Source organism: Zalophus californianus, chromosome 1 (assembly GCF_009762305.2).
Source record: "Zalophus californianus isolate mZalCal1 chromosome 1, mZalCal1.pri.v2, whole genome shotgun sequence".
NCBI classification, from domain to species: Eukaryota; Metazoa; Chordata; class Mammalia; order Carnivora; family Otariidae; genus Zalophus; species Zalophus californianus.
The window spans coordinates 150,233,725-150,246,176 of record NC_045595.1 but is presented as its reverse complement, the minus strand read 5'-3'; the positions used below and the strand labels follow the sequence as shown (position 1 = coordinate 150,246,176).

Below are 12,452 nucleotides of genomic sequence, written 5' to 3'. Positions count from 1 at the left end.
CAGAAACATAGTAACATTAAAATTGTATTGCTGGGGTGCCTGGGTGGCTCAGTTGGTTAAGCGACTGCCTTTGGCTCAGGTCATGATCCTGGAGTCCTGGGATTGAGTCCCGCACTGGGCTCCCTGCTCAGCAGAGAGTCTGCTTCTCCCTCTGACCCTGCCCCATCTTGTGCTCTCTCTCTCAAATAAATAAAATATTTTAAAAAATTGTATTGCTAAGACATTTAATCTGTCAGAAAACTGGGTCTGGGAAAAAACATGCAGGCTATAAAATATGGCAAAAATGAAAGGACTGTGGAGCATGTAGGCAGAAGTAAAATACAAGCAGAAATACAGTAGAAACGTGAGGTTCAGAGATTGAAGTGACTATAAATTGTAAATATGTGGGTTTCTGGATTCATGTGTTTTAATTTCATGTTTGAAAACATTTATTAGGAATTAATGTGATTTTGAATTTGAATGTTTCCCCCCCACTTAGGAACATTTTAGTTAGTTACTAGTAGTTAGGTAGTCTCTAGTTCTAGTCAAAGAATTTCTTTAATCACTAAAAAATTAAAAGAGCATTCATTTAACTGGTCTCTCTATAAGAAAGACTAGGCATTTGACCATCTGGCATCTGTGAGCATTTCTGAAAAGGAAATGAGTGATCAGATATATTCCCAAGATGATTTATATAAATACATTCCATGAGCTACATTTAATCAGCATGAATCTTTATCATCAAAAAGGGAGTTGACCAAACTATCTACTACCAAGACATCAAGAAGTCTCTAGGAATTCCTTTGTTGGAGAACAGTAAGTATGAACTGGGGGAGTACGATACGAGCTGAATGCCAAAAGAGTTGACGGGCTCGGTTCATTAACTCATCAAACATATTATCTGAGTGATTGCTGCCTGCTTGGTATTGTTACTCGGGGAAACAGAGAAGAAATATAGTTCTGTACTTCAGCAGCTCAATTTCAAGGAGAAATTGAAGCGTAGCAGAATATGCCACTCTGGCATAAAGATTATTTTGAGCTGGAGGCAAATGAGAATCCACAAATGTAGACAGAGCCTTCCCAGAGCTTCCCTATTGGACTAGAGCAGAAATGTCTCAGAAATGAGGACTGCCATAAATCCCCCCTCCCAAGGAAGTTTTATGGCCTTGAAGAAGATGTAAAGTTGGTGCCAAGATGGACCTAGACAAATAACCCACATACTCCATTAGTTTCCCAAATATATTTACCTTTCCATAATTTCCTGACTTTGGAAGTCTAAAATCCTTTTCTTTTTACCTGTCACTTCTTTATGAATTTTTTTTCTTTGTTAAATGCTATACAAGCCCAAGTTCTAACTACTCATTTGAGTTACTCATCATGTGAGGTTTCTTTTACATGATGTGCACTGCACACATTAATAAACTGTTTTTCTCTTGTTAACTGTTTTTCCACCCTTTTTTTGTCAGTCTAATTTCCAGGGAATGAACCTAAAATATGGTAGAAGGAAAATTTTTTCTTCCCCTACAAGGTGAAACAAGTACAATTAAGACACCAAATATCAGCCCTATGATATAGGTAGGTAGTTGTGAGGTTTCCCAAAAGTAACTGGTATAGTTGTTGGCTGCTTCAGAAAACCTTGCTCGGCACGTAACAGAAAATCAAGTTTTTGGGCGCCTAGGTGGCTCAGTTGGTTAAGCGACTGCCTTCGGCTCAGGTCATGATCCTGGAGTCCCGGGATCGAGTCCCACATCGGGCTCCCTGCTCAGCAGGGAGTCTGCTTCTCCCTCTGACCCTCTCCCTTCTCATGCTCTCTCTCTATCTCATTCTCTCTCTCAAATAAATAAATAAATAAATAAATCTTAAAAAAAAAAAAAAAGAAAATCAAGTTTTTGACCATAAAAAAATGATTCAGTAAAAAAGAAACCCGAGTGGTGAGAGGATGGGAAAATGGGTGAAAGGGAGTGGGAAGTACAGACTTCTAGTTATGGCATGAGCAAGTAATGGGGATGAAAGGTATAGCAAAGGGAATACAAGGAATACAGAATTGTAATAGCGTTATATGGTGACAGTTAGTAGCTATACTTGTGGTGAGCATAGCATAAGTATAGAGTCATCGAATCACTATGTTGTATACCTGAAACTAATGTAACCATACTTTAGTTAAAAAAAAAAAAAGCAGCTCAAAAGGCATCTTAAACATCATAAAAAATAAAAAAAGAAAAGAACCCCCCAAGAAAAGTGCATTAGTAAAGGTGTGGCTACACAAGAGTGCATCTTGTTGGAATTTAAAAAGCTCTGATGAATCTGGGCCCATAATTATGAGTGGTGGGCAGTCCCTATCTGCACCCCCCCAGCAAAAAACATGGGAGGGAAAAATTACTCTCAGATAACGACCCGACCACAAAGAGACAGAAATAACCTTTGCAGAAAGCCCAGTTATAAAGAAAGCAAGAAAAATTTGCATAAACTATTTCAACCAGAAGAGGAAAGGTGGTGAAACCTGAGCAAACTTGAAATTAAAAAATAATAAATTAATAAAGAGAATCCAAAGATACTGTATTTCAATCTGCCCTAAAACTTCAAACTCAAAATATTGGGGAAAAAACCAAACTAATTATTATGTGAGATTTAATCAATTTTGGCTTCACAGCTAAAATTTAATGGAAAATAATTTTAATAGAAATATTTATAACTGGACTGATTATAAAAAGCAATGGAATTTCTATTTTAAAATAGTGGAACTGTTAAGACTCCATAGATATACTTCTAAGCGGACAAAATCTGTAATCCTGGGATTTTAATATTACGAGACAAAGTAGACTGGCAAATTTGACAACTATTGTGAGACTAAACATTAAATGTCTCAATCCACGGTACAGGGATACCTTTAATGTTAAGAGGGAAGAGAGCTGAGAATGACAGCAAGTAGAATCCATAAGTAATAAACACTACCTTCACCACAGAAGGCAGGGCTATACCAAGAACATCTCAGATTTTTTAATAGAATAACATACATTATGACTCACTCTCAAAGTAGTCATCATTTCCCAAATTTATTTGACCAAAGAAATCCTTTTTAAAATGTTTTTAAATAAATACATTGTAGGATACACAATGAACTTTCAGCAATGCTGTAATGGATTATAATTGCCTCTCACAAGTACTATTTATTTAACATATCTATTTGTCTAACTAGATTTGTAAACGCTCAAAGGCAAAAAATGTGCCATATGAATTTTCCCCACTATCATCTTTTCTAAGTTCCAGGTAATATGCTAAAAAAAACCCAAAACTTTAATCTTGGGCGGTACACAGACAATTATCCCCATTAAATAGATGGGAAATTTGAGGCAGAGAGAGGTTGGGCATCTTGTCCACAGTCATTCAGCCCAAAGTTGCTGAGGTAGGATACAAAATTGAGTCTGTTTAACTCTCTCAGTATCCGGCATAGCCTCTGGCATATATTATGCAAATGAAACATGTCTTAACAATGCACGTTTTAAAAAAAGCAAAAACAAAACTCATGCCCAATATTAATAATCTAACTTCTCTAAACGAAACTTTCATCAATGACTTAAATCTAAATTTTAGTTTACTATATTAAAACATTTTTATAACTGAGAAATGCAGCTGCAGTTATTAAAAGACTAGTTTTAGTTTTTGTTCCATCAGATTTCTGTCTTACATTATGTCCTTTGCTTTGAAAGTACATCTAGTTACTGGAGTACAGGTACTCAGAAATGTGTTTTCAGAACAAGAATGAAAGCAAGAGTAAAAGAAACAGCTGGAGGAGCAAGTGGGTGGAACAGGAGGATCCTGAGCTCACTTCCTTCTGCAGACAAACAAGGCTTCAACTAAATAAGAGCAACTCTCTGGGAACAACCTAAAGATTAGTTATTCTGCAGCTAAAGATACAAAGAAAAAGCCACATGGAGAAGGACAGAAGGGACAGAGATGCAATCTGGTTGGGACTCATACTACTGGAGCAGTGACTCACAAGGGGAGAGATACACAGACATAGAGGTTCAAACTCCACATCAGGCAACCTTGCCCTGGGGGCATGCACCTGAAGAAGCGCCCATAATGTCCAGCTTTGAAAATCAGTGGGGCTTAATTCTGGGATAGTAGGGAGGCTATAGGAAACCAAGACTCTGTTCTTAAAAGGTCTCATGCACAAACTTAATTGCTCTGAGAACCAGCACAAAAGCAGCAGTTTAAAAAGTGCCTCAGCCATATGTAAAGGAAATTTACTGACTGATTTTAGGCTGTGTGCTGGAGGGCCAGGGATCTGTAGGAACTTTCTCTGGGAATGGAAGTACTAGTGTGCTCCATTTCTGACATTCTCTGTCTACTCTGCTAGTACCACATGCTTCTCTTCAGCGTTGCCCTGTGGACTCACCACACAAACTGGCAGGTGGCATTGGCTGGGACTAGCACCTCCTAAAAGTATCTCTTGCCTCACTGCATTGAGTGGGAAGCATTGGCCTGGATGAGCACTGGCCCAAATTGGCTGGCAGGGGGAGCTGTAGACAGCCCCACCTACCACTGTACCCACAAGAGTTGCAGCCCAATCATAAAAGGTGAGAGAATGAAGCCCATACAAGGAATACCCCTGCAGCACCTGGTTCTGGTGACCTGGGAAGGACTGTGCCTCTGGGCCCTCAAGGATGCCTTCTACATAAGGCTACTCCTTCAAGACCAGGAATTGATTGACCTAATACATAGAAACAAATACAGAAAGTGAGGCAAAATGAGGAGACAGAAGAATATGGTCCAAATGAAAGAACAAGAAAAAACTTCAGAAGAACTACACAAAATGGAAATGAACGATCTATCAGATAAAGAGTTTAATGTAATGGTCATAAAGATGCTCACTAAACTTGGGATAAGAATGGATGAACACAGTGAGAACTTGAACAAAGACACAGAAAATATAAAAAAAAGAACCAGTCAGAGCTAAAGAATACAATAAATGAAATGAAAAATAAACTAGAAGGAAGTCAACAGCAGATTAGATAATACAGCAGAACCAATCAGCAATCTGGAAGACAGTGTAGTGGAAATCACCCAAGCTGAACAGCAAAAAGAATTAAGAACTTGAAAACATTAGAATAATTTAAAGGACTTCTGGGACAACATCAAATGTACTAACATTTGCATATTAGGTGTTTCAGAAGGAGTAGAGTCAGAGAAAGGATAGAAAACTTATTTGAAGAAATAGTAGCTGAAAACTTCTCTAACCTGGGGAAGGAAACAGACATCCATGTCCAGGAAGCAGAGAAACTCCAAACAAGATTAACCCAAGGAAGTCTACATCAAGATACACAATAACTAAAATGTCAAAAATTAAAGAGAGAATCTTATTTTTTTTAAAGATTTTATTTATCTGAGAGAGAGAGAGAGAGAGAGTACAAGCACAGGGAGCGGCAGGCAGAGGAAGAGAGAGAAGCAGGCTCCCTGCTGAGCAAGGAGCCCAATGTGGGGCTTGATCCCAGGACCCTGGGATCACGACCTGAGCCGAAGGCTGACGCTTAACCAACTGAGCCACCCAGGCACCCCAAGAGAGAATCTTAAAAGCAGCAAGAGATAAACAACTAATTATGTAACAAGGGAACTCCTATAAGGCTGATTTTTAGCAGAAACTTTGCAGACCAGAAGGGAGTTGCATGATGTACTCAAAGTTCTGAATGGAAAAACCTACAACCAAGAGTAAGCAGCAAGATTATCATTCAGAATAGGAGACATAAAGAGTCCCCCCAAGGGCTGGCCGAGGGCACTGTGCCGGGCGGTTGCGGCCTGCTGGACCATGCTGAGCGGAGCATGTAGCTGGCTTGCCACTGTTCATGGTTGCCCATAGGTGGCTTTGCCTTGCTTCTCTTAGAGGTTTAGGACTATGGGAGGCTTAAGCTGCAGAAGTTTCTTTTGTATTTTTTGTTCTGCCCTTGTTTTTTGAAAATTCTAATTTATAAATACTGTATCAGAAGAAACACTTCAACACAGTTTCTTATTGGAAATTAACAGTCTCAACCATCACCTGATGACTTTCTTACCCCATTCATCTAAAAATTATTAATTAAAATTGTATATGTTTATTTTAGATTAAAGTATTTGGCAGAGTTATTATATATTAAGGATGACTGAAATAATTCATTCCAAAGGAATTATGTTGGAATAGCTGTAGAGAAACGTGTTTGAGCTAGTGAAAACTACAATAAAATGGAAATTTCATGTACTTGCACACATTCTAAGTTTGTAAAATTATCTTTGTTTGTCATCAAATGCTTACATTAGTAAAATAAGATGACACTTTTCCATTAAAAAAAATAAATAAATAAAATAAAGAGTCCCCCCAGACAAACAAAAGTTAAAGGAGTTCATCACCACTAAAACCAGACTTATAAGAAACATTAAAGGGACTTCCTTAAGCAGTTAAAGGCCATAACTAGAAGAAATTTATGAAAGAAAAAAAAAATCTCACGGTTAAAAGCAAACATACAAAGATAGTGGAAGAACCATTTATAAAGCTAGCATGAAGGTTAAAAGATAAAAGTAATAAAGTGAACTGTACCTATAATAATCAGTTATGGGACACACAAAATAAAAAGAGTAAAATATGACATCAAAAACAAAAACCATAGTGGTGGGGGAGTGTTTTAGAATGTGTTCAAACTTAACTAACTTAACATAGACCACCATAATTAGAGTGGTCTCATTATATATGAACCTCATGGTAACCACAAACCCAAAAATCTATGACAGGTACACAAAAAATAAAAAGCCAACCATAACACTAAAGAAAGTCATCAAATCACAGAAAAGAGAACAAGAAAAAAACAGAACTACAAAAACAACCAGAAAACAATAACAAAATGGCAATAAGTACATACCTGTCATAATTACCTTAAAGGTAAATGGACTAAATGCCCAATCAAAAGACACAGAGCAACTGAATGGATAAAACAACACCTATCTACATGCTGCCTATGAGACTCACTTCAGACCAAAAGACACATACAGGCTGAAAATAGAGATGGAAAAAAGATATGACATGCAAATGAAGTGAAAAGAAAGCTGGAGTAGCAATACATATATCAGACAAAACGGACTTTATAACAAAGACCATAATGAGACAAATAAGGGCATTACATAATGATGGAGAACTCAATACTAGAGGATATAACAGTTGTAAATATACATAAGCACCCAATGTAGAAGCACCTAAATATATAAAGCAAACATTAACAAATACAAAGGGAGAAAATGACAGTAATACAATAATAGCAGGGACATTAATAACCCACTTACACCAATGAATAGATCATCCAGACAGAAAATCAATAAGGAAAAAGTGAACTTAACACATTAGACTAGATGGATTTAACATATATGCAGATCATTCCATCCCCAAACAGCAAACTATATATTCTTTTCAATTGTACATGGAACATTCTTGAGAATAGATCACATGTTAGACCACAAAACAAATCTCAACCAATTTAAGATTGAAACCATATCAAGCATCTTTTCCAACTACAATGGTATAAAACTATAAATCAATCACAAGGAAAAAAACTGGAGGAAACACAAACATGTGGAGGTTAAACAACATGCTATTAAATAAACAATGGGTCAACAAAGAAACCAAAGAGGAAATTAAAAATTACCTTAAGACAAATAAAAATGGAAACACAACATTCCAAAATCTGTGGGATGCAGCAAAAGCAATTCCAAGAAGAAAGTTTACAGCAATACAGGCCTACCTCAAAAAACCTACCTATTTCTATAGGCATTATAGAAATACCTATAATAATGTAATCTTACACCTAAAAGAACTAGAAAAAGAAAAATAAAGCCCACAGTTGATTGAAGAAAAAAATGATAAAGACCAGAGCAGAAATAAATTAGTAAAAAGAAAAATAGAAAATATCAATGGAATTAAAAACTGTTTTTTGAAAATATAAACAAAATTAATCAACTGTTAGCCAAAGTCATCAAGGAAAAAAGAGAGGGTCCAAATAAAATCAGAGATGAAAGAGAGGTTACAACTAACACCACAGAAATACACAGGATTATAAGAGACTACTATGAAAAATTACATGCCAACAAATTGGACAACCTAGAAGAAATGAAATATGCAATCTTACGAGAATGAATCAGGAAGAAACAAAATCTTAACAGACCAATTACTAATAATGATACTGAATCAGTAATCAAAAAAGCTCTCAACAAACAAAAGTCCAAGATCAGTGGGTTCTCACATGAATTCTATCAAACATATAGTTACTATCTACTCTTCTCAAACTAATCTAAAAAATTTAAGAGGAACACTTCCAAATTCATTGGAAGCATTACCTTGATAACAAAAACATACAAAGACACTACAAAAAAAGAAAATTATAGGCCAATAACCCTGATAAACATAGATGCAAAATTCCTTAATAGAACACTAGCAAAATGAACTCAACAAAACATTAAAAGGATCATATACCATGATCAAGTGGGATTTATTCCAGGGATGCAAGGATGGTTCAGTATTCACAAATCAATCAACATGATACACTACATTAACAAAGGAAAAAAATCATATGATCATCTCAAGAGATGCAGAAAAACCATCTGGCAAAATTCAACAGCCATTTATGGTAAAAACTCTCAATAAAGTATGTACAGATGGAAGATACCTCAAAAATAATACAGGACATATCTGACAAACCCATTGCTAACATCATACTCAATGATGAAAAACTGAGAGCTTCTCCTCTGTGATCAGGAACAAGACATGGATGTCCACTCTTGCCAGTTTATTTCAACATAGTTCTGGAAATCCTAGTCACAGCAATCAAACAAGAAAAAGAAATAAAAGGCATCCAAATTGGGAAGGAAGAAGTAAACTATCACTGTTTCCTCATAATATAATACTATATATAGAAAACCCTAAAGATTCTTTTTTTAAATTTAAATTCAATTAGCCAACATATAGTACATCATTAGTTTCAGAGGTAGTGTTCAATAATTCATCAGTTGCATATAACACCCAGTTAGAAAACTCTAAAGTTTCTACCAAAAAGCTATTAGAATAAATGATTTCAGTAAATTTACAGGATATAAAATTAATTGATAGAAATCTGTTGTATTTCTATGTATTAATAATGAAGTAGCAGAAAGAGATATTAAGAAAACAATCCCATTTACAATTGTATCAAAAGAATAAAATACAGGAATAAACTTAACAAAGGAGGTGAAAGACCTGTACTCTAAAAACTATAAGACAAGGATGAAAGAAACTGAAGATGACACAAATAAGTGGAAAAGATATACTGTGCTCATGGATTGGAAGAATTAATATTGTTAAAATGTCCATACTACTCAAAGTAACGTACAGATTCAAAGTCTCTATCTACACTGGCATTTCTCATAGAACTAGTAAAAATGAATCCTAAAACCTGTATGGAACCACATAAGACTTTGAATAGCCAAACCAATCTTGAGAAAGAACAACAAAGCTGGAGGTATCACATGCCCAGATTTCAAACTACACTACAAAGCTATAGTAATCAAAACAGTATGGTGCTGGCACAAAAACATATAGACCAATGGAACAGAACAGAAAGCCCAGAAATAAACCCACATATGGTCAATTATCTATGACAAAGGAGGCAAGAATATACAATGATAGTCTCTTCAACAAATGGTGTTGGGAAAATTGGAGAACTACATGCAAATGAATAAACTGGACCACTTCCTTATATGCAAAAATAAACTCCAAATGGATTAAAGACCTAAATGTAAGACATGAAACCATAAAACTCCTAAAACAAAACACTGGCAGTAAACTCTTGGACATCAGTCTTAGCAATACTTTTTGGATCTGTCTCCTCAGCAGGGCAACAAAAGCAAAAATGAACTATCAGGCCTGTGTCAAACTAAAAAGCTTTTATACATAGTGATATAATATCCACAAAACAAAAAGGCAACCTACAGAATGGGGAAGATATCTGCAAATGCTATACCCAATAAGGGGTTAATATCCAAAATATATAAAGAACTCATAGAACTCAACACCAAAAATTACCCCCAAACAATTCAATTAAAAAATGGGTAGAGAACCTGAATACACATTTTTCCAAGGAATATTTACAGATGGCCAACAGACAGAAAAAATTCTCAACATCACTAATCATCAGGGAAATGCAAATCAAAACCACAATGAGTTATCACCTTACACCTGTCAGAATGGCTAATATAAAAAGACAAGAAATAACAAACATTGACAAGGATGTGAAGAAAAGGGAACCCTAATGCAACTGCTGGTAGGAATGTAAATTGGTGTAGCCACTATGGAAAACAGAATAGAAATTCCTAAAAAAATTAAAAATAGAAATACCTTACAACCCAGAAAATCCATTTATGTGTATTTATCCAAAGAAAATGAAAATACTAATTCAAAAAGATATATGCACGCCATCTTCACTCCAGCATTTACAATAGCCAAGATAGGGAAACAACCTAAGTGTCTATCAATAGATAGATAAAGAAGATGTGGTATATAAATACAATGGAATGTTACTCAGCCATAAAAAAGAATGAAATCTTACCATTTGTGATAACATAGCTGGACCTAGAGGGAATTATGCTAAATGAAAGGACCTAGAGGGATTTATATTAAATGAAATTAAGTCCGAAAAAACCAAATGCCATATGATTCCACATTTATATGTAGAATCTAAAAAACAAAACAAAGGGGCACCTGGGTGGAACAGTCGGTTAAGCGTCCAATTCTTGGTTTCAGTTCAGGTCATGATCTCAGAGTTGTGAGATCAAGCCCCGCGTCAGGCTCCACACTCAATGCAGAGTCTGCTTGACATCCCTCTCCCTCTGCCCCTCCTGTTCATGTTGTCTCTCCTTCTCTCTCTCTCTCTCCCAAATAAGTGGATAAATCTTTAAAAAAAAAAAAAGGTAAACAATACAAACAAATCTATAAAAACAGATATAAACTGGTGGTTGCCAGAGGGGAGAGGAGTAGGGGGATGGATAAAATAGGTGAAAAGAAGTACAAACTTCCAGTTATGAAATAAGTAAGTCACAAGGATGTAAAGTACAGCATAGGGAATATAGTCAAAAATACTGTTAATACATTTGTGTGGCGACAGTTGATAACTAGACTTATCCTGATGCGATAATCATTTCACAATGTATATAAATGTTGAATCACGGGTGCCTGGGTGGTTCAGTCGTTAAGCGTCTGCCTTCAGCTCAGGTCATGATCCCAGGGTCCTGGGATCGAGTTCCACATCGGCCTCCCTGCTTGGCAGGAGGCCTGCTTCTCCCTCTCCCACTCCCCCACTTGTGTTCCTGCTCTCACTATCTCTGTCAAATAAATAAAATCTTAAAAAAAAAAATAAAATGTTGAATCACTGTTGTACAACTGACATTTATATAATATTGTATGTGAACTACACTTCAATTAAAAAAAGAGTAAGAGACAGATTAGAAAATTGGAGGGAAAACATCCTAAGTTTTTACTCTGCTAAACTGTAATAAGATATAGCTGTCCTCTAAGATCATCATTCCTCTCACCAAAACTTTTTACCTGAAACTCCTCTGCAAAGTAATCACAGCAGATGGAAGCTTCTTTAATCTCTTTCTAGTTTGGAAACCCTTCCAATAAGCTTGAATCAAGCAAGCTGCTTGATGTAGTTTCTGAAATTAAAGGCCAGAATTAGTTTAGAGACATCTTCGTGAAAGTCTTTTAGAAGTTAACCTCCTAAAATATCAGGCCTGGGCAAGTATTAATCTCTATCTCTGATAAGCTGGGCAGGAGGCAACAGTTTCATAGGTCCAGGACAGGTAAGGTCTAAGAATATTAAACTTGATCTCCCGAATTTAAAGATACATTAGGCTCTCAGGCAATATCTAAAATGTATTCAAGATATAGTTTGATTACCTCTGAATTCTCCTTAATACCCCTTCTACTCCTTTTATAAGGATTTTATAGTTCTGCTTATTTAATGCTTTACCCTCTTTGCTTGACTTCTTTTGCTGGGCCTCACTTATTCAAGCATTCAAGGGGATGAAGAACTCTCTGAACAGGCTAAAAAAAAAAAGAAAAAAGGCTCTAGGGTTAAAAATTTGGTCTATAAAAACACCTTCTCCGATCAAACTATGACTGCTCTGAATGTTGGGGGAGATAAGTAAAGAAAGGGGAAGAGACAGCAAATAAAAGATTCAAGAGGCTACCACTCTCCAGTATTTTCAAACTAAAATGTTTACTGAAATGTTAGCAAATATGCAAATTATTTTTATAATTTATTACCTGTTCTTCTACTTCCTGATAGACCTTAGGGGTCAAAAGGGCAATGAGCTGTCCAAGTTCTTGACTAAACTCTGTCCCTGGCTCGTATTTATTTAGGAGACTTCTGAGTCCTGAAATGGAATAACAAAGGTACAACATTTAATAATAAAATATGATTTGT

General features: G+C 36.0%; 1 protein-coding gene across 3 annotated transcripts in view; it reads right to left on the bottom strand.

The window, feature by feature from the left end:
- The window catches only part of IQCB1 (IQ motif containing B1), a 53,392-nt gene that overhangs the window by 17,492 nt on the left and 23,448 nt on the right, over window positions 1–12,452 (bottom strand). For all 3 annotated transcript variants that reach the window (XM_027587476.2, XM_027587475.2, XM_027587477.2), the window contains exons 9-10: window positions 12,293–12,402; window positions 11,570–11,679 (exon numbers count right to left, since the gene is read on the bottom strand). In XM_027587476.2, coding sequence (XP_027443277.1) covers window positions 11,570–11,679; window positions 12,293–12,402 — 220 coding nt within the window. The remainder of the gene's footprint in view (window positions 1–11,569; window positions 11,680–12,292; window positions 12,403–12,452) is intronic.